The 23,468-nt window shown below is 51.5% G+C and overlaps 1 protein-coding gene across 3 annotated transcripts in view; it reads left to right on the top strand.

The window, feature by feature from the left end:
• FNIP1 (folliculin interacting protein 1) overlaps window positions 1–16,963 on the top strand; it is a 66,799-nt gene extending 49,836 nt beyond the window's left edge. For all 3 annotated transcript variants that reach the window (XM_061347931.1, XM_061347915.1, XM_061347923.1), the window contains 7 exons: window positions 5,358–5,504; window positions 7,431–7,600; window positions 8,920–10,345; window positions 10,679–10,847; window positions 12,299–12,496; window positions 12,870–12,985; window positions 13,913–16,963. In XM_061347931.1, the coding sequence (XP_061203915.1) occupies window positions 5,358–5,504; window positions 7,431–7,600; window positions 8,920–10,345; window positions 10,679–10,847; window positions 12,299–12,496; window positions 12,870–12,985; window positions 13,913–13,991 (2,305 nt within the window). In that variant the 3' untranslated portion in view covers window positions 13,992–16,963. The remainder of the gene's footprint in view (window positions 1–5,357; window positions 5,505–7,430; window positions 7,601–8,919; window positions 10,346–10,678; window positions 10,848–12,298; window positions 12,497–12,869; window positions 12,986–13,912) is intronic.
• Window positions 16,964–23,468: the final 6,505 nt, after the last annotated feature.

Raw genomic sequence — 23,468 nt, 5'->3', positions numbered from 1 at the left:
GCATGGTGTAGTTTTAAACTGCGTTTACGTTTCAGAACCTCACCTCTGGGCAGGCACTGGGAAGGGCAGAGGATCTGTTCCATAGGGACAGGAGGCAGGGAAGGGAGAGCACGTGGGGCTGCGGGGAGAGGTGGATGGGGTGAGCCGTGCCAAGAGAGGGAGCAGAGGGAGCTCGTGACTGCTGGGAGCTGCCGATCCTGCCCAGGGGCCCGAGACGAGTTCAGCAACTTGGCTGCCCCCAGCCCTGCTTCTCCTCCCCGTTCACTCCCAGAGCCGGTTCCTGCATCCCCGCCTCCCCAGCTGTCTTCCCAAGGCCTTCCTCAAACATTCCCCCTCAAGATACACTCAGCGGACTTTGCCCGGTCGCCTGTGTCCTTCCAAGTTAAACAGTGCCAGAGCACTGGGGAGGGGTGCATGTCCCGACTCGACATAACCCTGAGCACAGAGGGCAAACCCCACTTGGTTGCTTTTTCCTCCTCCTCCTGGGGAAGCGAGGTGGGATGGGATGAGGAGGGGAAATCACATCCCTGCGGATTGGCACCGTCCTGCACTGGGATCATTCACATGACACAGCTGTTGCGCAACCGGCGCTGGGAGCGTGTGTCTGAGCACCAGCTCCATGCAGAGGTTTCCATGGTGATACAAATATTGCTCTTTAATAGGTAAATGAAATCCACTTTCATTCTGTGCAAACGAATTTCCCGGGGCTGCAGGCTTTGGCACGGCTGCTTTGGGTTTGCTGCTTTATATTTGCAGTGGGTGCACCAGCCCGTGGCCCCAGCCTGGGCAAGGTCCTTGTGGCTCGGGGTGGCAGCATGTGCTGCCATCCAGAAGGGTGTTCCTGTGGCACACAAGAACCCCTTGATTCTCAAAGCAGCACAGTACAAGTCTGGTAAGGAGAGGGGGGAAACAGGCACATTTGAGTGCTGCAGGCTGGATGCAGAGATGCTTTGGCGCAGGTTCAGCAAACCCATTTAGGCCACGATTATCTCTTTAGGCGTCTGCTTTCCCGCTGGAGTCACGGGGAAGTCAGGAGCCTGAGTCCTTTGGTGAACCTGAGACTTGCGTCGGTTCCTGCCCTCTTAGCAAATCATGCTGGAGGGAAGAAGGGTGCTGACTTCAGTGGGTTGGTGTTTCTGGAGCGTAATCCCGTGCTGCATTAACTCATTGCAGTCTTTGGGTTTCTGTAAGGAGGATCATCTCCTTCCTTTCCCCTCTCCTCTTGTCTTTCTCCTCTGTTCTCATCTTTCCCCTTTCCCATCTTCTTTCCCCTTCTGCAAGGGGAGAGCAGCTTCTAGGCTGCTTCTACAAACTGATGCTGTTGATAACTTTGCCTTCAGTTCCCAGCTCCAGGCCTACACTATTCACTTCGCAGCAATTCTGAGTTTCCTAAAGCACTGCTGGATTTAGCTATTAACACTTAATTTGGAGGCTTAGAGCTCTCCTTGGCTGTCAGCTGTGCAGACACATGATTTATGAAGTAAGCCACTGTACTTGCATAAACATTTTGGCTCCCTCCTCCCCGAGGCCAGTGCAGCACATTGATAATGCAGATTATGCATCTCGCTAATACCTGTGTGCAAGCGCACAGACTGGCAGGGAAACACTGAACACTGGGGCCGGGGAAGCACCACCCTGCTGTCTGGCAGCCAGATTGGGCCCGGGGTTTATGCCAGTCATTTGTAAGCAGCTTATGGTGCTGTGAACCCAGGGGTGCTCCATGGTGCAGGCTGGCCCCTGTGCCCTGCTCGGGCACTCCTGCAGTGACTATTGCTTTTGTTTTCTTCTTCCTTTTTATCATCCTTGCAAGGAAGGAATGGGCATAGGGAGTAAATGCGTGTGAATACATCAAGAACCCAAGCCTGGTTTGGGTTGAAGGGACCTTAAAGCTCCTCCAGCTCCAACCCCTGCCACAGGCAGGGACCCCTTCCACTGGAGCAGCTTGCTCCAAGCCCCTGTGTCCAACCTGGCCTTGAGCACTGCCAGGGATGGGGCAGCCACAGCTTCTCTGGGCACCCTGTGCCAGTGCATTTAAAATGGTTTCTATTTGGACGCTGAACTCCAGCTGCAGTTTATGGGCACCTCAGCACCAGTGATGGTGCAGCAGGGGCTGGGGGAGCTCCTCAGGAAACACCTTTGCATGGAAGAGTGGCTTGAAACCAGCCCAAGCCCAGCCCAGCCAAGCGAAACTGAAGCCCTGAGCAAAGCCCTTCCTGCAAACCCGCTGGGGTTTGTCTGCTCTGTGGGTGCAGATGGCACCACGGCACACACAGTGCTGCCCATGGCACAGCTCCCTCCTCACCCAGACACACCACAGACCTTCCCTGCCTTTGTCCTGGGTTCAGCATCAGTCTGAGACACATCCCCTGCTGCTGCACCCACTGAACGTGCATGAGAGCATCCCTCGGCAGCCCCCTTCCTGCCTAAAGGGAACACTGACCTGCAGTGCTGGGCAGCTCCTCATGGCTTGAACCTGCCCGAGGGGAGACTGAGCTGAGCTCTTAGGCAGAAGCTCTTCCCTGTGAGGGTGCTGAGGCGCTGGCACAGGGTGCCCAGAGAAGCTGTGGCTGCCCCATCCCTGGCAGTGCTCAAGGCCAGGTTGGACACAGGGGCTTGGAGCAAGCTGCTCCAGTGGAAGGGGTCCCTGCCCGTGGCAGGGGTTGGAGCTGGAGGAGCTTTAAAGTCCCTTCAACCCAAACCAAGCTGGGGTTCTATGAGGCCTCGAAGGAACTGGTTCTGTCATTAACTGAACTTTCCCTCCCATGCTGCTGCTGATGCAGGGGGGTGGCAAGCCGAGGGGGCTGCTTGCTCCGTATGCCAAGAGGGGTTAATCTGAGTTTCAATGCTTGTTGTTTTTCAGATCCTGTTGCCTTCCACATCGTGTTTTGGTGTTTTTGTTGCCTTTTTTCCTTTCTTTTTCCCCCTTTTTCAGTCGTATTTCCCTTTGCTTTGCTGTTTCTTTCCCGGCTGTGTCTCTGTGCCTCCCCTGGCCACAAGCAGCGGTTCTCCTGCCTTTACCAGACTGGAAAGCAGCTTAATCCTTGCCCTTGGTTTGTGTGCCGGCTGGGCTGGAGGGTTCCCTGTGCTGCAGTCACATGCCTGCTGGCCTGTGGCCAGGGCAATCTGATCTGGGGCTGAGGAAACACTATCGGCCGCAGATGCAGCCAGGGTTACCAGAATAGTAAATAACAATCACAAGACTGGGGCTATCTGCTCAACGAAAACAAATACTTTAATGCGCTGCCTTTAGCACAGAAGTGGTTTCTCTTTTTCATCCAAACAGCCGAGCTGCAAGAGGCTGCACACGGCTTGGTTTGCATGGGAAGGAGGAAGGAGCTGTGCTTTGTGTTGTGTGATTTATCCCCCGCTGTGCCTGGGGGGTGTGAGATGCAGTTTTGCGCCTGGAAGTGGGGGTTTCTCCCTTGCTTTGGGCCTCTTTAACATCCACTGCAGTTAATGAGCTGTGAACAGGAACCTTTCCTTAATAAATCCCACCTCTAATGCTGCTCGAAATTGGCCCAGCCAACGGCAAGCCCCTGGGGGGAGGGCTGTGGGGCTGGTAAGTACAAGGATAACTTGACTTTCCCCTTCTCCAGCCCACTGACTGCTTTCTGGCTTTCCATCTTATCCCTGTGCCAGTGGAACATCTGGAAGTCGGACCTTTGAGGAAGATGGGGTTGATTTTGGCTATTGTGAGCTTGCAGGATAGATTTTCATAGAATCATGGAGCAGTTTGGGTTGGAAAGGACCTTAAAGCTCCTCCAGCTCCAACCCCTGCCACGGGCAGGGACCCCTTCCACTGGAGCAGCTTGCTCCAAGCCCCTGTGTCCAACCTGGCCTTGAGCACTGCCAGGGATGGGGCAGCCACAGCTTCTCTGGGCACCCTGTGCCAGCGCCTCAGCACCCTCACAGGGAAGAGCTTCTGCCTAAGAGCTCAGCTCAGTCTCCCCTCGGGCAGGTTCAAGCCATTCCCCTTGGCCTGTCCCTACAGGCCCTTGTCCCAAGCCCCTCTCCAGGTTTCCTGCAGGCCCTTTAGGCACTGGAGCTGCTCTGAGGTCTCCCCTTCAGGAGCCTTCTCTTCTCCAGGCTGAACAGGAGAACATTGTACTTATGAAAACTGGTAGAGGAAATAAGGCAGAGAATGCCCCTGTCCCCCCCAGACCCCATCTTCCTGAGCAGCCCCAGTGACTATGGCACAGGGCACAGTCACCTTTGCTGCCCTCTTCGGTGCTGTCACCACGCAGCTCTTTCCTCTCTGCCATGGAACCCCCATGCAGTATCTCCTTCCTCCCCAAGCACCCTCACACCGTGCCAGGCTCTGCTTCCCAGGGAGTTTCCCTTTAAACACTAAACCGTGGAAGAGCTGGCAGCTCCTGCTGGAGTGTGGTTGCCCGACCTGCACAGTCACTGCTTTACTGCTGCAGGGGTCTAGGAATGTTTAGACCGATGTAGCCAGAGAAGGCGTTGAGAAATCAGAGGCGCTGGTAGGGATAATCGTGTAAGTCTTTGTCTGGTGAAGCAGAAATACCTCCTATAGAAGTGCATTTGGGGAATAGAGAGAAACCTGAACTGATCCGTCACTTCCTTCGTTGTTTTGGGTTCTTTTCAGGCTCCCGTTTTTGCTGTGATGAAAACACAGGTTCCCATGGTGTCGTAATGTAGGCGCTATACTTAAACTGTCATTGCTTTAGAGCCTAGAGGGGTTTAACAGTAATCTGAGGGGGTTTCATCTGGTGTTTTACTGCCGAGCCAAGGTTTTAGTCACACATTTAGTGTCCTCTGTACAGTCACAGAGGATGGGGGTAGGTGCAGAGTGCTTGAACCCATGGATACTGTGACTCTCACATGCTGTATTTAATGCTGATGGAGCAAGCTGGAGCCCTGCTCTAGAAATCCATCCTGTGGTGGGTTTGGCCTAGAGATACACTGGTTTTCTTAAAGGAGGGAGGAAGTTGAGGTATTTTGATAAGTCGGATACACATAAACCTCCCCCAGTCATAAGTCAAGCAGAACTATAGAGGAATGACAGGTTTTGAGTGAAATGGAGAGAAATGAGGGAGACAGCGACAACAGATCCTTCATCTCTTTTCCATGCAGAACAAGGCAGATACTGACTTGGGACAATGAATGTTACTGTGTTTGGGAGCAGCTTAGGTAGATGTGTGAACAACCTGAGGCTTAACCCTCTGGGGTGGAAGGGTGAATTCATACTGTTTAATGGGTGATGGTTGATAAGAGGAACTTTGTATCTGATAGGAATGTCAGCTGGAACTCACTGTTGTAGTAAATCCTTCGAGTTGGGATCTCTGCCTTTGGGGTTTCCTTTAGTCTTACGGATTTTGGGGTTTGTTTTCCAGAACAACCATTTGCAATCTCTACACGATGCCGCGGATCGGGGAGCCTGTCTGGCTTACAATGATGTCGGGGACACCGGAAAAGAACCAGCTTTGCCATCGCTTCATGAAGGAATTCACCTTCTTGATGGAAAATGCCTCTAAGAACCAGTATGTTGGATTTCACTGTTCTAAATGACATCTTTTTAATGCCTTTTTATTTCAAACCAATTTTGGATCAGTTGTTAAAATTGTGGTAAATCAAAGATTCCAAAGGCCATCCATAATACCTCCTTTTTAAAACTAAAGTGAGGTATCCCATTAAACGCCTGCTCCCCCCAGCCCTCTGCCTCTTGGTAGAGGCTGAACGCTTGAAATGTGTCCATAGGAAGCGCATGATGTCTGGAAGGGGGTGAACATACCTTATGAAATGCATTAATCTGCCCTTCAGAATCAGTTATCATATGATGAGCGAGGTCAGACATCAGCTAGAGCTGTGTCTGCAACCCTGTCTGACCGCAAACTGCTCTTAAACCCGACTTCCACTGAAGGAATGGTGTGTTCCATTGGTGCTCACCTTCCTGCCCTCTGGCCAGAGCCGGGAGCAGGTGTTGGAAATGGAGGCAGAGAATGTTCTTGATAAACTCAGGAGAATCTGATAAATTTACTCCTTTGTCAACACCTCATCCTGCTTCCCCAGGGCACGAACAGGGGAAGTTTTTAACGCATTTGGCTCCATTGAAGTCCTGAAACGAGCACAAACATGCGAAGGTGGAGTGGGAATGGCACTGGAGACCAGCTGGTAGCTCTGGGGGACCTGCTCTCTGCAGGGTGGGGAAGGGAAGGGGCTGCTCCTCACCATCTTCCAGCCTTGCCACCAATGCTGTCGCCTTCTGTGTCCCTGAGTGGGAGGTGACAGTGGTCAGTGCGGTCCTTCTGCCGCAGTGCAATTGGGAGAAGCCACAGGGAGCTGTGAGGGGTTCAGAAGTGTTTTCTGCAAATGCCTTCCTGCTGCAGTGGATGTGTTCCTGGGATTAACCCCTGTGGTCCCTGCCATTCCAAGCCCTTGGTTACATTCCAATGGTCATTTGTTTGGCTTTATTGCGTTGGTTAAAATAGAGTAAGATTCACATTGATGGAAGCAAGAGGAAAATCAAACCCTGTGTCCTTTTCAAGCCAGTTCTAAATCTCCTTTCCTTCTTTGGCTGCCTCCGGTGAGGAAACAGCTAAATTTAAGCTGCAGGTTCTTGATGCTGTACATAAACTATTGAAATAGCTTTAGTTTTGGTCTTGGGCACTGGACTTCCCCTCCCCAGCACCTGAACCACTGCAGCAGCTACCAGCACCATCTGTCGGCACATGGGCCTTGGGCTGTGCTTCTGCTCCCTCTTCCTGCCAGGAACAGGGACTGGGAAGCAAAGTCTCCCTGCACGGAGCACAGACCATGCTCTGTCACTGCCATACCTCAGATAGCTCACATTCCTCAGAAAGGTTTTTGCTTTCCTTGCTCAGCTGGTGGATGCTGTTGTGCCAGGGTAAGGACACAACCTCACTGCCTGGGCTGCCCAGCTTGGGGGGGTTATTTCTGGAAAGGAGCAGCCACATGTGCTTAAATCGCCTGACACGTAGATGAATGAATGCAGCACCCAGTTATTGTATAGGTTTGGTAGCAGCAGCCTTCCTCCTCTTCAGGAGTCACAGATCTTAAGGGTTTGGGATCTCCTTCCTGGAGGACCGAGGCCACACGGTGCTAGTGTTACCTTACAGCGAACCGAAGTAAGTTGGTTTCCAGGTGTTGTACACAAAGCTTGCAGAATAGGCAGTCTCAGATAATTGCCAACCAGAGGGACTGAGATGCCACCAGTTTGAAAGGTTTTCTTTTACTTTAAATGTTCTCAAAAAGAGCTTTGCAGGGTGGGAGGGAAGGTGCAGCTCTCCCTTCTCTCCTCAAAGAACCAGGACCCAAAGGGATGATGTCTGCCAACTCTGTTGGGTTGCTTCTGCAGTCCTTGATCCATACAGCATGCAGAACTGCTGTCAGTTTGACATCCTGAGTGCGTACCTGGAATACAATGATGTTGGACGTTGTGCTTTCAGGTTTTTACCGGCTTTGCTGACTGCTGTCCTGACCAACCACCTGGCCTGGGTCCCCACCGTCATGCCCAACGGCCAGCCGCCCATCAGGATCTTCCTGGAGAAGCATTCTTCCCAGAGCGTGGACATGCTGGCCAAAACTCATCCCTACAACCCGCTGTGGGCACAGCTCGGTAGGTGACAAACTCCTCCAAACCCCCAACAGCTTCACATCATGAATGGTGCGTGGTGGGTTTCCTGGATGTTTGTTCCTCCCCCCCAGAGTTAATTCTTTAGATCCAAAAGGAGACAAAAGTGTGGATTTCAAGCTATGTTTCACTTTGGTTTTTATATGCGCTTTAATTTCTTAAGGCATTATCAATTATAAAATGGCCACCAAAAAGTCATCTATGTCAGTTCTCTTAAAGGTGATGATGGGGGATTCCACTCCTCTGGTCCTCCCTCTATAAGGAAAATCACTGTATCTTTTGGGGATGCCGCTGCCAGTAAGCCTGGCTCTGGAAAGAACAAATCAAAGGAATCCATCTTCTGATAAGACATGAACATGGTCTCAATACAACAAGGGAAAGGAGTGACACAGTGCAGGAAATCATAACTAGCAAGCCACTAGGTCAGCTCTCAAGCCTCAGCTGAGTGGGTAGCTGGTCACAGTGTCTTCTGATTGCTGAGTACTGGGGATGGGTGAGCTTCCCACTCTCCGGTCAGATTGTCCTGCTCTGCACACAAACTGTGATGGAATTTGGTTAGGGAAGGGAAAGGAAAGTTGTGCAAGGTTGCCCTATTGTGGTACAGGCAGGAATGGCCAGGGAGTTGGCAAGAAGACTTGATTTCAGCACTCATGGGACTCGGGGGATACGCTCTGGTTAGGCTGGCCTTCAGGGCCTCTTGGAACCCTTGTTTCCTCATCACTGCATTCATGCAGTGCCCTTGTACTTCTGGAACAAGACATGCACAGACATTTCCCCATGTGAACCTGGAGTACAGGCAAAGCAACCCATCCGACCCATAGCAGAGCTCCAGGGGAGCGAAGGGAAGGAGGTTGGCTTCAGCTTTGCACCCACCACTGTCACTTTTGCCCTCGCTCTTGGCATAGGCTTGTTCCTCCTCAGCTCTTTCTCATTGTGGGTAAGAGTTCAGCCCGGTTTCCAGACTATCCAGGGTAATTCAGAGCAGGTGCCTCCTGTTGCCTGTGGCTATATAAGGAGCCCAGGAGATGAGCCTCCAAAGCTAGGCACTGAAGTTAGGTGCTGCGAATGCTCCCTAACGTGTGAGATCAGATGTCTCCCTGACCAGTGTGTCACCTTACATACGATACCAACAGCATCTTTGGGATTCTCTGTATTGAAAACAAAATACTAGCCTAGCTGTCATCACTTGTGCTTTGGTATTTTCCTGCTGTAGACCTGGCCATTGAAAACCAGTCACAATTATTGTCTGGTAGAAGAATAATTCATTTTAAAGATGCAAAATAATCGTCTCTTTCCTGTTCTAGGTGACCTGTATGGAGCTATTGGATCACCTGTGAGATTAGCAAAAACAGTTGTGGTTGGCAAAAGGCATGACCTGGTACAGAGGTTGCTTTATTTCCTTACTTACTTCATCAGATGCTCTGAGCTTCAAGAGACACATCTGCTAGAAAACGGGGAAGATGAAGCCATTGTCATGCCCGGAACTGTTATAACAACAACGCTGGAGAAAGGAGAAGTCGAGGAATCTGAGTATGTGCTTGTCACAATGCACAAGAACAGGGGTAACCTGCTACCAACGGAGTCTGAAGAGACGAGAACTCCCAACTGCAGCTGTAAATACTGCAAGTGCCCCATCTCCCTCGCACAGAACATAGAGGGTGTTGCACAGCAAGAGAGAGAAGACACACAAAGCACTCCTAAGGTAGAGCTGGAAACATCCTCGGATGAGAACAGAACTATTGTTCCTGACGACTGCCAGGAGGATGCTGTTGATGGGAAGCAGCCGCGGCCCTGCCTGGACACAAAACTGGAGCCCGTGGTGTGCGCAGGGTCAGCTTCAGCAGAGAAGCGTGTGGGGACAGAGCCTGGTTTGGAGCCAGGAGCAGACACGTGGAGGAAGGACGAGGCGCTGGAAGCGGGCAGCCAGGCGGGCGGTGGAGCGCGGTCACCCGGCATCGCGGTGGAGAAGAAGCCCCCGGACAAGCTCTTCTGCGAGGCGTTCCCCTGCGGCGCTGCCGAGGCTCAGACAAAGGTGACTTTCCTCATTGGAGACTCCATGTCACCCGACTCGGACATCGAGCTCAGGAGCCAGGCGGTGGCGGAGCAGATCGCGAGGCATCACAGCGCGCCCGCGCCGGAGGAAGGAGCGCCTGCTGATCAGAACTGTGAAGCCAAACAAGCTGTTGAGGACCAAAACAGAGACTGTGGGACAGCCGAACCCTTCCCTGCAGGTGCGAGCGAGCATCCGAGCTGGAACCCAAACCCGTACAACGCCGAGAGCATGAGTCTGTTTGATGAATACTTCACTGATGACAGTGCAGTTGAGACCCGGACTGCTGACGATATTCCAGGGCAGGCAGCTCCAGACCTCCTTGCTCACAACAGGAGTTTAGAGTTCTCTAAAAAGCTCGGCACAAAGAGCAGCAAAGCGCCGAGTGAGTTTTGTAAGTTTATGGACTCCGTTCGACAGGAGACCTACAAAAACTGCTTCAATGAGCAGGACCAAAGAGAGAAAATCTCTATTCGTGTCCCCCATGGGGACAGGGAAAACTTAGAGAAAAAGGTGGCCCCGGGAATTGACTGGGACATTCCAAGAAATGAGAGCTCGGATAGTGCCCTGGGTGACAGCGAGAGCGAGGACACGGGCCATGACCTAACGAGGCTGAGCGGGAACTATTACGGAGGAGAGCAGGAAGACTGGGCAGAAGAATACGAGATTCCCTTCCCTGGGTAAGTAGCGTTCGGCAGTAATGGAGCCTAAAAAAGAGCAGAGCCTCTTCTCATGTCACATGTTTGGAGGAATGCAGCCGAACTTGGCATCAGAGGTTGGAAAAGTGTCTCTTGAGCTCGCTGGTTGTAAAAGAACATAAGAGAGATCAGTGGTGTGGAAAAAAGTACTAATTGTGCACCGAGACCTTGGCTTGTGTCCTCTCCTTCCACACTGGGCTGGCTGCAGAAGCTGACTCCTTGTTAGAAGAGATGCTAGAAGTGAAAACGCAGCCTCGCTGCCAGCTGCATTTGTTGTTTACTGTTGGCCATCTCTTTGCTGTGCCTTTCCTGCAGGTCAAAACTAGTTGAAGTGAACTCCGTCCAGCCCAGTATCGCCAATTTTGGAAGATCCTTACTAGGTGGCTACTGCTCCTCTTACGTCCCTGACTTTGTGCTGCAAGGCATCGGAAGCGATGAGAAGCTGAGGCACTGTTTGGTGTCAGATTTGTCTCATGCTGTGCAGGTAATTAAGCTATATTTGGTAAATGTCTCTGTCGCAGTAGGGAAAGGCAAATGTTTGTGAATGCACAAGCCTGCTGCAAGGGGAAATATTTACTGTCGCAGCTCGCTCCAGTCCCAGGTCACCAATTTCTTCAACTCCCTCATTTACATCTGGAAAACAAGGGTATTTTCCCTGTGGATCTGGGGCACAGACTCCCACTGGAGCCAGCTGAGGGGCTTGTGCCCTTAGGAAGATGGATCTCTGCTCTGAGCCACCATCATCTCCTGTAGGCACGGCAGCCACTGATGGCTGTGTCCCACAGGGTGAGATGATGTTAGACAAGACCAAGGGCTGAGGTTGCTGTGCATCCCTTCCCAAGCATGGGGGTCCTGCTGCAGTGGTCATGCAGGAGCTCCCTTTGCTCCCTCCTTTCCTCAGGCTGTCACTGAAAAGCATGATCCTGCTCCCCTCTGGTTTATTCCCAGGGGGATGAGGAAGGAGCCACACACAGCATAGGGAGCAGGCAGTCCCCTGGGAGCCTCTGAACATCCCCTTCTTCCACACCTCTCCAGTTAAGATGTGAATCACGTCCCTCACGTTAGTGTCCCCTTTCCTTGTGCCCAGCCCTGCAGGGGCTGAGTTTCACTCCCTGTGTGCTTGCATTTAAGCCACGTGTGAAGTGTAACTGAACTTCAGGCAACAGAAGCAGCAGTCTGAGGTAGCCGTGAAACAGATGTGTCTGAAATACAGCCTAACTGTGGTCTGTGTCTGTCAGGAGACTTGGGAAGAGATTGGGAGGATGTGAAAGGGCTGGGCAAGATTTTATGTGCTTCTCTTGAAGGAAAATAGTAACTGCATCCCAGCGCTGTGGGACGTCCTTGCGGCGCTTTGGAAGGAGATGCTCCCGAACAGTGCAGCCCCAAAATGCACGGGGGAAGGAGAGCAGGTTCCAAATGCTCCCTCTAAAACCTCCCTGGCTGGGAGGAGTGGAGGAGCTGGTGCAGGGTTTGCTCCGGACTCCCTCTGCTGGCCTTCTCGACACGGGAATGCTGCCACAACCAGGAGTAAACCGGATCTGTTCACCCTGCCGCGATGAGCAGCAAGCTGGGGCTTGGGTACTTGCGTTTTAGGGGTTTAAGATACACTTTAGAGATGTCAGAGCTCTTTATATCCGATACCAAAAGATACAGTTGTCAGCCAGTGACACACATCCAAGCCTGGAAGAAAATGTTAACCAGCAGCTATCCTGCTAAAGCTGTGCCTTGCTTACAGTAACACTCTGATTTTAATAGCTGCAGCACAGTGTTAGCGGATGTTCCTATGTTACAGACAAAGCAGTGCCTGGGATGCTATCCCTGCTCGCCAGGATGTTGTTACCGTGTTATCCACGGCTCGACCGTGGTTGTTATCCTCAGTGTTCTGCGTGGTCCCTTGTCATCCTCAGGTCTCTGCTATTCCTGTTTTGTTTCTAGCATCCCGTGCTGGATGAGCCGATCGCGGAAGCCGTCTGCATCATCGCAGACACGGACAAATGGACGGTGCAAGTGGCCAGTAGCCAGAGGCGAATGATTGACAACAAGCTGGGGAAGGAGGTGCTGGTGTCGAGTCTCGTCTCCAACCTGCTGCATTCCACTCTTCAGCTGTACAAGCATAATCTATCTCCAAACTTTGTAAGTACGAGGAGCGATGGAGAGGGCAGTGCTTTGAAGGCATCCTTTCACTGCATGGCTTCAGAGGCTGTGAGCTTCTGCCGGGTTTATTTAAGCCAGGGCTGCAGTCACAGTAGCCAGCGCATCCCCTGACAGAGCTGTTTGAGCTGCCCATTTAAACCCTGCCCTGTAATCAAGGCAGCTGTCTCATTAATTCCAATTTAGCATGCAATCAAAGGCTTCTGCTCAGAAGAGTCTTGCCAGTGAGTACCTTACTAATCATTCTCCTAGACACAGCCAAAGGAAGGCAGTAGGTGTTTGGGGTCTGTGCTGTGTGGGTGCAGTCTGGATGCAGTGCTCTCCTCTCCCTGACACAACTCTCTTTGCTTTCTAGTGTGTTATGCACCTGGAGGACCGGCTGCAGGAGCTCTACTTCAAAAGCAAGATGCTGTCCGAGTATCTGAAGGGCCAGATGAGGGTTCACGTGAAGGAGCTGGGCGTGGTGCTGGGGTAGGATCACAAATCCCTCCGAGCAGTGCTGCCCCGGGTTTCCTGGTGCCACATCCTCCTCCTGGGCTTGTTCTAAGCACAGCAAAATGGATTCCTAAAGGGGAATGGATTTCTCATAGAAACCCATGGCCGCGGGCTTCTCCTTAGCCATTGCTTGATCCCGAGGATCCCCCAGCCTTTCTCTCTTCCCTCCGGGCAGGAAGGTGGGCTCAGCACTCCAGAGCTTATCAGATGCTTTGCTTACTTAAGTCAGTCATCACTGAACAACGTGGGGCACCTGATTGCTCCAGGTTGACTTTCTCTACATGGCAGAAAACTCCTTCTGTGTCATGTAAGGCACATAATGCCTCTCTGTGGGTGTGGGGCAGAGGCAGAGGAGCTATTTAAGGGGTGTTTATAGGAAGGCTCTGAATAGCTTTTTATGCAGAGGAGCACAGGGTGAGCAGGAAGGCGCATAGAGCACATGTGGAGCAGGAGATGGGGAGCAGCTGCAGTGGGTGAGCTCCAGCACTGTGCCAGGGCTGCCTTGGTAGCTGCTGCAGTTCAACCTAATCCTCGGTTCCTGTGCATTGTTCCCCAGCTACTGCTCCTTTGCTTGGAGGGCAGGAGGCAATCTGCTGTTCTCCTCCCTCCATTTGCCTTCTCACCAGTTTGCTGGCCCTGTTCAAAGGAACTCAGTAGCAGCGCAGTGCGGAGCGGTCGCTCCTCAGCATGAACAACACGGGGATAGCAGCAATGTGGAGGCTGGGGTGTGTAACCCAGCTGGCAGGGCTGTGTTAGGAGGGAAGCTCAGTGGGATTCAGTTTTCCAGTGTCCTCTCTCTCTGAGCTGGACACGCTCATGACCCAGGCAAAGGCTGGGGCTGGAGCACGGTGACCGATGTGCGTTTTGGGTTGGACTAAATGCGACTCTTCTGCTTGCCTTTAGGATTGAATCCAGCGACCTCCCTTTGCTGGCAGCTGTAGCAAGCACTCACTCTCCCTACGTTGCCCAGATACTACTTTAAAATACCAGAGGCTGTAGATGTTGACTTTTTTCCTCCCCCTCTGGAAACAAAGTGGAAGAAGACAACTTGTTCTGGCTCCTTTCTCTTTGAAGCCATTAAAACAAACTGCTCGTTGAGCTGCAGCCCCTCCATATATGACTGCACGTTGTGCAAACACTTGGAGGGTTTTCCTCTCCCACTTGGTCGTTTATAAAGAAGGATAAAGAAAGGAAAACAGAGCGAGCCGGGGATTTCACCCACAGACAGGAGTGGAAGATCTGCGTTTCTGAGCAGCTTCTGCCACCGTGGCCAAGTGTAACTCAGGTGGGGGACGTGAGGAAGAGCTGCCTTGAGGAATACGTGATGCCATCGCTGGTTATGGACTTACCGAGGGGACGCAGCAGCTGCCTTCAGCCCGAGGAGGAGCTCCTTCAGTCTCTAACTCTCAAGCTGCAATGAGTTGTAAACAACTTCTCCTTTTCCATGTCACGGTCCAGGTGTGGGCACTTCCCTGAGGAAGAACGGGGGGAGGCGGGGGGGGTGTTTTGTAAAAAGCTCATTCATGACACTCAGCTCCAAGGTTAATTTATGATCTTTCTCCTGGGGAGAGGGAATAGCTGGGGTGGGCACAGGGGTGAGGAGGAAGAGGAGGCCAACAGCGATGGAGATTCTCTTTCTTGGCTGGGTGCTGTAACCAGTATTAAATGTTTCTAACGTGTCCATGTTGCTTTATACCAAGTGATGCTTTTCTTCCATAACGTAATCAGAATGTTTAAAGAAAAGAATCATCTCTAAGGGAGCGTTGGCTGCGGTTTGCCCACAGGCCCCAGGTGACTCTTTACCTCTTTAACTTTTTTATGGTCTCCAATATTCTTGCAACATCATCTTCTTTTTACAGCAGTCAGTCAGCTACTGGAGTGATGAACTAGAAACAATTGTACCAAAGCAGTGGGAAAGAAACAGATAGACTATTATTACCCTTAAAATTGCTCAGGTAACAAATTGCTCTGTTTTTTAAAGCCATTCTACAAAACCAGGACGTTGCTTACACCACAGTGCAGTAACACCAGTTATTTCTGGACAGATGCACCCCTCGATGCAGATGACTCTAATCCCTTTTCTACTCACTTCTGTAATTACCAGCAGGAAATGTTGTTTATTTTATTCTCAGCATTTCTCCTTTCCTCAGCCATCGCTGTCTTGTCATTGTATATACAACAGTTGTACGAATAGCTGATGGACCCAGCCTGCTGTAAGTAATGTAAATATACAGTGGTAGGTGGATTATGTTTTCAAAGGCTCTACTACCTCAGTTTAACTGGACACTTCATTAGAGGCTTTTCTTTGCGTATTTGTCCTGGCAGCCAGTTCATGTTGCTGGGGTTTAGGTTCTGGTTCCACCCCTGACGTTCAGTACGTTGGAAGCCATGGGTTAGCCACACACGTAGGAGATATGTGCTCACACAGTCGCTGAACTCTATAAACAGCTCTATAAATATGTCCCTCTGTAATCATCTATTCAATAGCGTAGCACGCCTGCTATTGTTCGAGGAGGTATTTGAAATACAGAATCTATTTTAACCATTTGATAAACTTGAAAACAATAGGAGAGATCCCGGCCCCAGCGCTGCCTCCTCCCTTCCTCCCTGCGCCAGGATTCCAGTGCTACTTAAAGCTGTAACTTCAGACTCTGTCCCAGGGAAGATCCACATGGAAAACCCATGGCCCTTTCCATGTAGGACTGAGTCCCCCTTAGTAACTCAAACCTTAATACAGGCATTGGGAGCTCTTTTGTATATAAAATCTAACACTGACTGCTGCAGGGAAGAACCTTGGTTAAATATGTGATCCAAGGACATTTCTCCCCTATTCTTCAAATGTCCTTCCTTCACCACACCGTTATTTTACATCTGGCTTTTGGAATGAGCACAGAACATAGGGGCCCAGTTGTGTAAACCCATTTTTCACGCAATACAGCCTTGAGCTCAGCACAGGGATGTTGAACTCTTTGCTGTGCTCGGTTCTAGAGCCAGGAGTTATGATTCGGAACATTATACACAGACATGCAATTGTAACCTGGTGGTGTCAGCATGGGCTTGGCTCTGGAATCTCTGCCCCTGCCTCTGTGTGGTTCCTCATGTGGCTTCATCCACAGCACATCCCCTAATAGATGGACAACCCCCTGGACCATGCTTATAAGGAAGATCCCACATCCTCCTCCCTTTAACCATGATCAGGCGAGTTGTTGGCATTGCTGATGTGGATTTGACTCTCTCAAATGGCCCTTGCACAGCTTGAAATCAGTATTAACTTGAGAAGAAGGTGGTGGTTTGGTGGTGTCCTGCCTGACAGGACCCCTCAGCATTGTCCCAGTGGAAGGGCCATGGATGTGGCCTCCTCATCCCCATCCTGAAGAGCACATTGGTCCCAACTCATCCCAAACCCTGTGTGATGGGATGTTTTCCCGTAGGTGAACTTTGAGGGTGCATGAACACCACGGTATGAATGTCTGTGTATTAAACAACACAAAAAGGGATCTTCTACAGGACTCCATTAAAGTGTATCGCGATGGTTTTATGTGAATAGAAAACTAATGTTTGATTTCTTCTGTTTCCACTATTACCCATCTCCATTAACATGTCTTAATTTCCAGCTGAAAACTAAGTGTACTAAGGCACACGGCTGAGCAAAGTTGTTGTTGCAGTTGGCCAACGCTGGGCTGCTAAGAACAAACCCTATTGAAAAGAAAGGATTTTCCACCTCGCGGGTGTTTTCCCTGTTAGTTGTTAGAGATGTTTTATGACAGGTTTTTTTTTTTTTTTTTGCTTTCTCTAAATTATTTAGATGGTGGTACTTGTAAAATGCTGGGTAAAATGTACATACTTGTTCTCTCTTCTGGTTTTGTATATATTTCCCAAGATGTGCACTTGTATTATAATAACCATTCCCAATTTTAGGGGAAATTTGTGCAATAAATACAGTATGTCGATTTACTTTGGTGCACTCGGTGTCTGGTCTGTACACAAGCAGTAGGAGGGTGGTGGTGAGTGTGTGAACTACAACCATCCCCAGCTTCACTCTCCCGTCCCTTCGGTGCACACCTCCTGCTACTTAGGGGTGCTGCAGCCGTTGGCTTTGGGGTCTCTTGAGGCATTAATCATTTCAAATGGGAATCTGTGGTTGAATTTGCTGTCCCTTCAGGTGTGAATGTTGCTGGCCACAGCAAAAGCAGCAGTAAGACACAAGATGGTCCTGACCCTCTGGAGGATGCTTGACTTTGCATGGAGAGCACAGATAAAGCTGTGGTCCTGGCATGGGTCTGTGTGGTCACCTCAAAGCTGTTCGTCTCACTAGTCGAGTGTTTGCAGTTCTTCTGCACAGAAGAGGAGAAGTTTGTGCCCATTGCACATTTACAATCCCTTTTCTGTCTTTGTCTCCCAGGAATGAAGAAGTCTTCATAAGGTTTATGAATCCAAGTTCAAGTTACGATAGAGGGCTGTCAAGGAAAGCGAAGCAGTAATCATACAACAGGAAGAATTAACTTGGGAAGACATAGCAGAGCGTATGTATGATGGCTTTTGGGGCATTCAGTTAATCCAGGTCCTGTATTCTTGAAAAGGGCATAAAAAAGAGCAAAAGATGGGAGACTGTGGCCTGAAGTAGCTGCATCTTCTGCTCTCGATGAGTGGCAGGAGATGCTCATCCTTAGTGGATGTTGTAGGAGAGGAAGGGAGCTGCTGTGTCAGGATACTGGGATATGGGGTGCACCCGTGTGTGCTGCTGTCAGAGCCCTGCAATGGAGGATGGAGGATTCTGTGTTACCAGAGTAGATGGTCATGAGGTGTCCTCTTGATGGGGCAGGCACGAGGTTGGCTCATGATCATGTGTCTCTGGGAGGTGTTTGCCAGGGGTTGCTGTTAGCAGCAGAATCACTGCAGCATCCAGAACATGCTGATGGCAGAGCAGGGCTTGGAACTGGATGAGATTTAAGGTCCCTTCAGCCCAAGCTGTTGTGTGACTCCATGAAACACAGACGGATGTGGAGGCACTGGCATCATTCCTAACCAGCAGCACAGGGCTTGGCTGCAGGCTGGGTCTCCCACAGGTCCTCTGCTCCCTTACAGCCCATCCTCTCCTAGGGAGCGCAGTGGCAGCAGGAAGCACGTTACTCCCATGTCTGTTTATTTTCATTACCAGAACCATTTGTGCAGTGGCAGAATTTACTTCCTGAACCTCTGCCTCTTCCAGCTGCTGCTCCCAGCTGGAGCTGAGCACATCTGCTCTGCTCCGAGCGTGGGGAGCCACTGCCCGAGCTCCTGCCTTCAGCCACGCTCAGCACCAGCCACAGCGGGGCACGAGGAGCTCTTGGTGCCCATCACTGGTAACCACTGCACAGGAGGAGGAGGGGACAGTCAGGAGCTGGTCCTGTGGTTCAGGGCGTTGCTACCTGAGTATCGTCACACTTGTGCTGTGGTGAGGCACTCGGCAGCTCCCCTTGCGTGGCCACCTCTGCTGCAAGATCCTGTCTGCTGAAGGAGCTCAGAGGCTCCTTCCCCAGGCTCTGCCCTTCCTCTGCCCGGTACCTGTTGCTCAAGGCCTGGGTTTGAGCAATGCCCATGGTGGCCGGGCTGCGGGCAGGGCAGGTTGTGCTCGTGGGTCTGGATGGTTGTTTCAGGGCCAGGTTTCCACCAGAGCTCCATACCAGAGCCCTGTGATACCATCTCGGCATCTGTTTGGGTGCTCAGCCACCACCGAGGGCGAGGAGCCCGCCCCAGGGCAGAGCTGTGCTGCTGATCAGCACCCATGAGGCACCCTGGACCAGGGGCAGGTCCTTATTGCACCATACCAGAGGAAGGGGTATGGTTTAGGAGGAATTCCTTGGGCTGGAGGTTGGTCCTGTGTTTCGGGAGCAGCACAGGAGGTAAGGAGGTGCCTTTTCCTGTGACACATGCCCTGATGTGCCCCATCTCCAGCCAGGGAGCAGAGCTCCAGTCCAGGGGCTCAAACACCTTTGTGCTTTGTTTGCTGCTGTTTTCCTTAAGGAGCTGCCTCCATCGGCAGCAGTTTCTCTGTAGATGTTTTTTCTCAGTGATGAAGTTCCAGACCAAGAAGTCTTCACCTTTCATTACCTCAGGGTGTGGGTGGCCGGAGGGAAGCATCCTGCCCTGGCTCATCCTCTTCCCATTACAAAATGAGAACCTTGCGTGAGCAGAGGGAGCCGCTTCCTCCAACGCTTTTCCTTCTTCCTGAACTCCTAAACACGGGTCCTGGTGCCGCTGGTAGCACAGACCCGGCTGGAAAACCGCTGAGGACCAGGGAGCTGCAGCCACGTCCTGCTGTGCACATCGCATGCGGCTCTGCTGTGCTGCAGCAGGGGCAGGGCTGCTCTCACTGCTGTTTCCTCCTCGAGGAGGACAGGCTGAAGCTGCAGCTCTGTGACACGTGTGTGTCTTGTGTGGCAGCGCTGGATGGCAGAGCTGGCGGTGGAGTTTGACCCAGGCTGTTCATGGAAAACAAGGGTTTTCCGTGAGCAGCACAGAAAATGAAAGCGGTTTCTGATGGAAGGGTGCGAGAAAGATGGGAGCGAGCGCTCCCTTGAGAAATGAACATCCTGCTTCCTAAAGGCGAAGTGTTTCGGTGTTCTTGAGAATCAAATGGATTTACAGAAACCTGGAGAGGGGCTTGGGACAAGGGCCTGTAGGGACAGGCCAAGGGGAATGGCTTGAACCTGCCCGAGGGGAGACTGAGCTGAGCTCTTAGGCAGAAGCTCTTCCCTGTGAGGGTGCTGAGGCGCTGGCACAGGGTGCCCAGAGAAGCTGTGGCTGCCCCATCCCTGGCAGTGCCCAAGGCCAGGTTGGACACAGGGGCTTGGAGCAAGCTGCTCCAGTGGAAGGGGTCCCTGCCCGTGGCAGGGGTTGGGGCTGGAGGAGCTTTGAGGTCCCTTCCAGCACAAACCAGGCTGGGATTCTGTGTCAGTTTATGAACAGCACAGAGCCAGCACAGAGGCAGCAGTGAGAGAACATGGAGCCAAAGCCTGAGTCTGTACAGGGGTGATGATGGCAAGTCACTTGGTTGGCTCCAGTGCTGAGACTGGACCACTGATGGGACCTCTCCTGAGCAAACACCCTCATTCAGAGGCTCTGGTGCGGGGCCTGGGACAGGTCATGGAGCTACAGAGGCGTTTGTGAATGGTGACTCTTGGGGAGAGGGGACAAATGGGTTTGTGCGCTCGGTTTTCCTGCTGGAGACACTTTTCCCTCTGGAGAACCTCGCAGCGTTTGCGATGCTTACATTCAGCAATTCTTCTCTAATTACTTCCAAATTACAGCCACCAGCAATTATATTTTTCAATAGCTGATTGAGTGCTCTGAATCCTAAGAAATTAACTCCCCGATTTTCAAGGACTCGATTTATTAATAGCAGCCGTAACTAGAAATCTTGGCTAATTTTGATCACTACCCGAAGAGCCGAGAGAATGAGGGCTCCTGTCTGCATGTATTAACAATGGGACTGATAAAATTTGCTGGAGACCTTCTTGGTGAACAAGATAATTACAGCTGTGTGGTTTGTGCAGCAATAATTAATGCTTGTGGGCTTTATTCTCCAGGCTTGTTTTCCTTGTGCAGCTCCAACAGTTGAAGTCTTGATCTCTGTCGTTTCACACAGCATTGTTCCGGGGCTGGTTATGCTGTAAAAGCCATCAGCCTGGAGGCAGATACAGCCTAAATCTCCAAATCATTGCTTAAATCATAGGGTAGTGCAAAGCAGGCTCTTCCTATGGAAACAGATACAGATCGGTAAAAACCAAAGGCTTGAAGTGATTTAGCATGAACTGATCTAAGTATCAAAACCAATGGGTGAGCGAACCCTCGCTGCTCCTGGCAACTGCAGCTCTTCCCAGCCCTGAATTCCCATTGAGGGGAAGCAATCCTTGATGTGACCACAGCTTCTCAGCGGTGCTGGAGCTCACTGTCACATCCTGCTCTGGTTTTTCCCAGGCTTGCTGGCTGGGAAGCTGCTGACCCCGCGGGGTTGCAGGTTCCTGCAGCAGCTCTGCCTTTGGTCAGTGGCTCGGCAGGAGTCCATGCGGATTCCACCCAGGACAAGTCGTCAGGCTCAGCAATACGGGTAAATTCCCTCTTCTCCAGAACACCCACAACAGAGGCGGGTTTAGAGGACTTGTTCCAGCAGGAGTGCCTGCCCCTGCCTTCATCACCTGCAGCCAAAGCACAAGGCTCATTCAGCATCTCTAATGAATCTGTGATGCGGCTGTTCCCTGTTCAGTGTCAACTGAAGAGGCAGCTGAGCATCACCCTGAGCATCACCCTGAGCATGTGGGGTCTTGATAATGCAGCAAGGAAAATGCTTCCGCTGACAGAACCCTCCTGGCCCATTGTGTTGCCAACAGTTTCACTGCTGGAGCACCATCACTGTGGGGCTGTGCCACAGTCACACCCAGCCGCCTTCATGTTCATGGGGGCTCTGGTACCCAGCTCCGCTCATGGTCAGTCAGACCCTGGCAATGCTCAAGGCCAGGCTGGATGGGCTTGGAGCAACCTGCTCCAGTGGAAGGAGTAAAAACCCCACTTTGAGAAACCACTCCCGTGTGGGTAAGTGGCTGTAGGTAAATGGTATTTGTGTACTCCAGTGGCATCTGGTGTCGCTGGGCGGTGCACTGAGCCGCACACGCCAGCACGTCATCACCGTGTGATTCATGTGATCCTCTGACCTTCATCTCGCTGCTGTTCTGCTTTTATTTCCCCTGCTCCCGGCCACTTACAGTAAGGGAGGTCCTCCCCGTGGTTCACACACAATGCTTCCTTTCATTTGAGGACTGCGCATGGGTGCGCTGGTAGCATTCTAAACCCCATCCAGGACAATCTTCTCCTTGAAAAGCATGGGATGGAGGAACGCTTCCCTCTCCCCTCGCATCAACTCCAGGAGTTGCTGCACGTTAGTCACAGCCTCCCCTCGGGTGAAAGCCCTGCATCCCCTTGGGGTGGGTTTGCAGTGAAGGTACCTCCCCTTCTTGTGTGCTGGAAGGAGAATCCTAGAATCCCAGATTTGAAGGGACCTCAAGGACCATCCTTGAGATACTGGCACATGGGGACAAGGCTGCACGGTCCCAGCTCTCCCAGCCTTTCCTCACACACTGCCCAGCCCCTGGATCTCCTTTGTGGCCATTCTCCGGACCCTGTCCAACGCATCCCCAGCCTTTTTGTACAGCAGGGACCAAAACTGCTCACAGTATTCCAGGGGTGGCCTGACAAGAGCCAAGTGGAGCGGGATAATGCCAGGTTTTCCAGGAGTCCAGCCCTGTGCACTGGCCCTTGCTGTACCTTCAGCATCCCCGGATGTCTTAGCTGTTTGATGCATGAAGGTAAAAGAAAGCCTGGTGGTGTCTCAGCAGGAGCACCTCAGCTTTCCACTGCAGGAGAGCTTCTGGGCTATGGCAAGAGGCCACCACGGGCTCTGGGACACTGCTGTGCATCAATATCCTCCACCATCAATCACATCTACTGCACAGCAGAATGGCTGTGGCGTTACCAAGGCCTCTCCATGGGGGGGAGGAAAACCACACCGAGTGGAAGGAGAGTCATCTGCAGATCTTTAAGTTAAAAATAGGCAGGATTTGGTCTGCAGAAGACTGTTTGTTCTGTTGTGCTGCTGGCATCATGTGAGCAATGCCGAACACTTCTGCATTTGAAGACTAAAACCGAGGCACTGAAAACAGGAACTTTCTGGATACTCTGCATGCCTGAGAATTACTGGTTTCAGCGAGCTGCCTGATACCATCTCATCCATATGGTTGTGCTTGGGTGGGGGAACAAACATCTCATTAGCTCTGGAGGGTCATTAAAAGCCGGAGAACAGATCATAGGGAATAATAAGGATGCATGTCATCATGCGAAGACAGATGATAAAAGTCTGTGACACCGAGTGCTTCAATGAGAGGGGACCCAACTGAGGAGTGTGGAGGAGCTGAGCACTTCTAATGCTAATGTCAGTGGGAGCTGTCTGTAGTCTCCTCATGAGAACAAATCAGACCGACAGCACCGAAATGTGACTTTAAAAGCAGAGGATGATACAGGGAATTTTGGCCTACATAACTTTGCAATGAGTTCACCGAGCATTCCTGGCTCCCAGGCCTGGACTGAGCCTCCTAAGCTGTGCAACACTTCTCTGTAATCAAATTATAGCTTATCCACACACAGAGAAACACAGACACATCTGCAGGCACTGCGAAGCTGGGGTGATGCTGCTCAACTGTTGCACCCGTCTCGGCTACAGCAGCGATGCTCATGGTTGCAGAGCACCCTGGCACCAGCGAGCAAGGAAATGGTAAGAACTGCAACTCTTCCCCAGCCTTGGTCTTGATCCAAATGCTGTAATAGTGTAATTCATATGAGTATAACTCATAATGTAATTCATAAGAGTTAAAAACCAAGCAGCATGGGTTTGATTGCAGAAAGCAGAGGACCAGCATGTCTGGTGTTT

The sequence above is a fragment of the Neopsephotus bourkii genome, unplaced genomic scaffold, assembly GCF_033783945.1.
Source record: "Neopsephotus bourkii isolate Nb327-2 ecotype Australia unplaced genomic scaffold, CSIRO-AGI_Nbou_v1 NB_52, whole genome shotgun sequence".
Taxonomy (NCBI): Eukaryota; Metazoa; Chordata; class Aves; order Psittaciformes; family Psittacidae; genus Neopsephotus; species Neopsephotus bourkii.
Note: the sequence above shows the minus strand (reverse complement) of the source record. Positions and strands in the feature narration are given on the sequence as shown.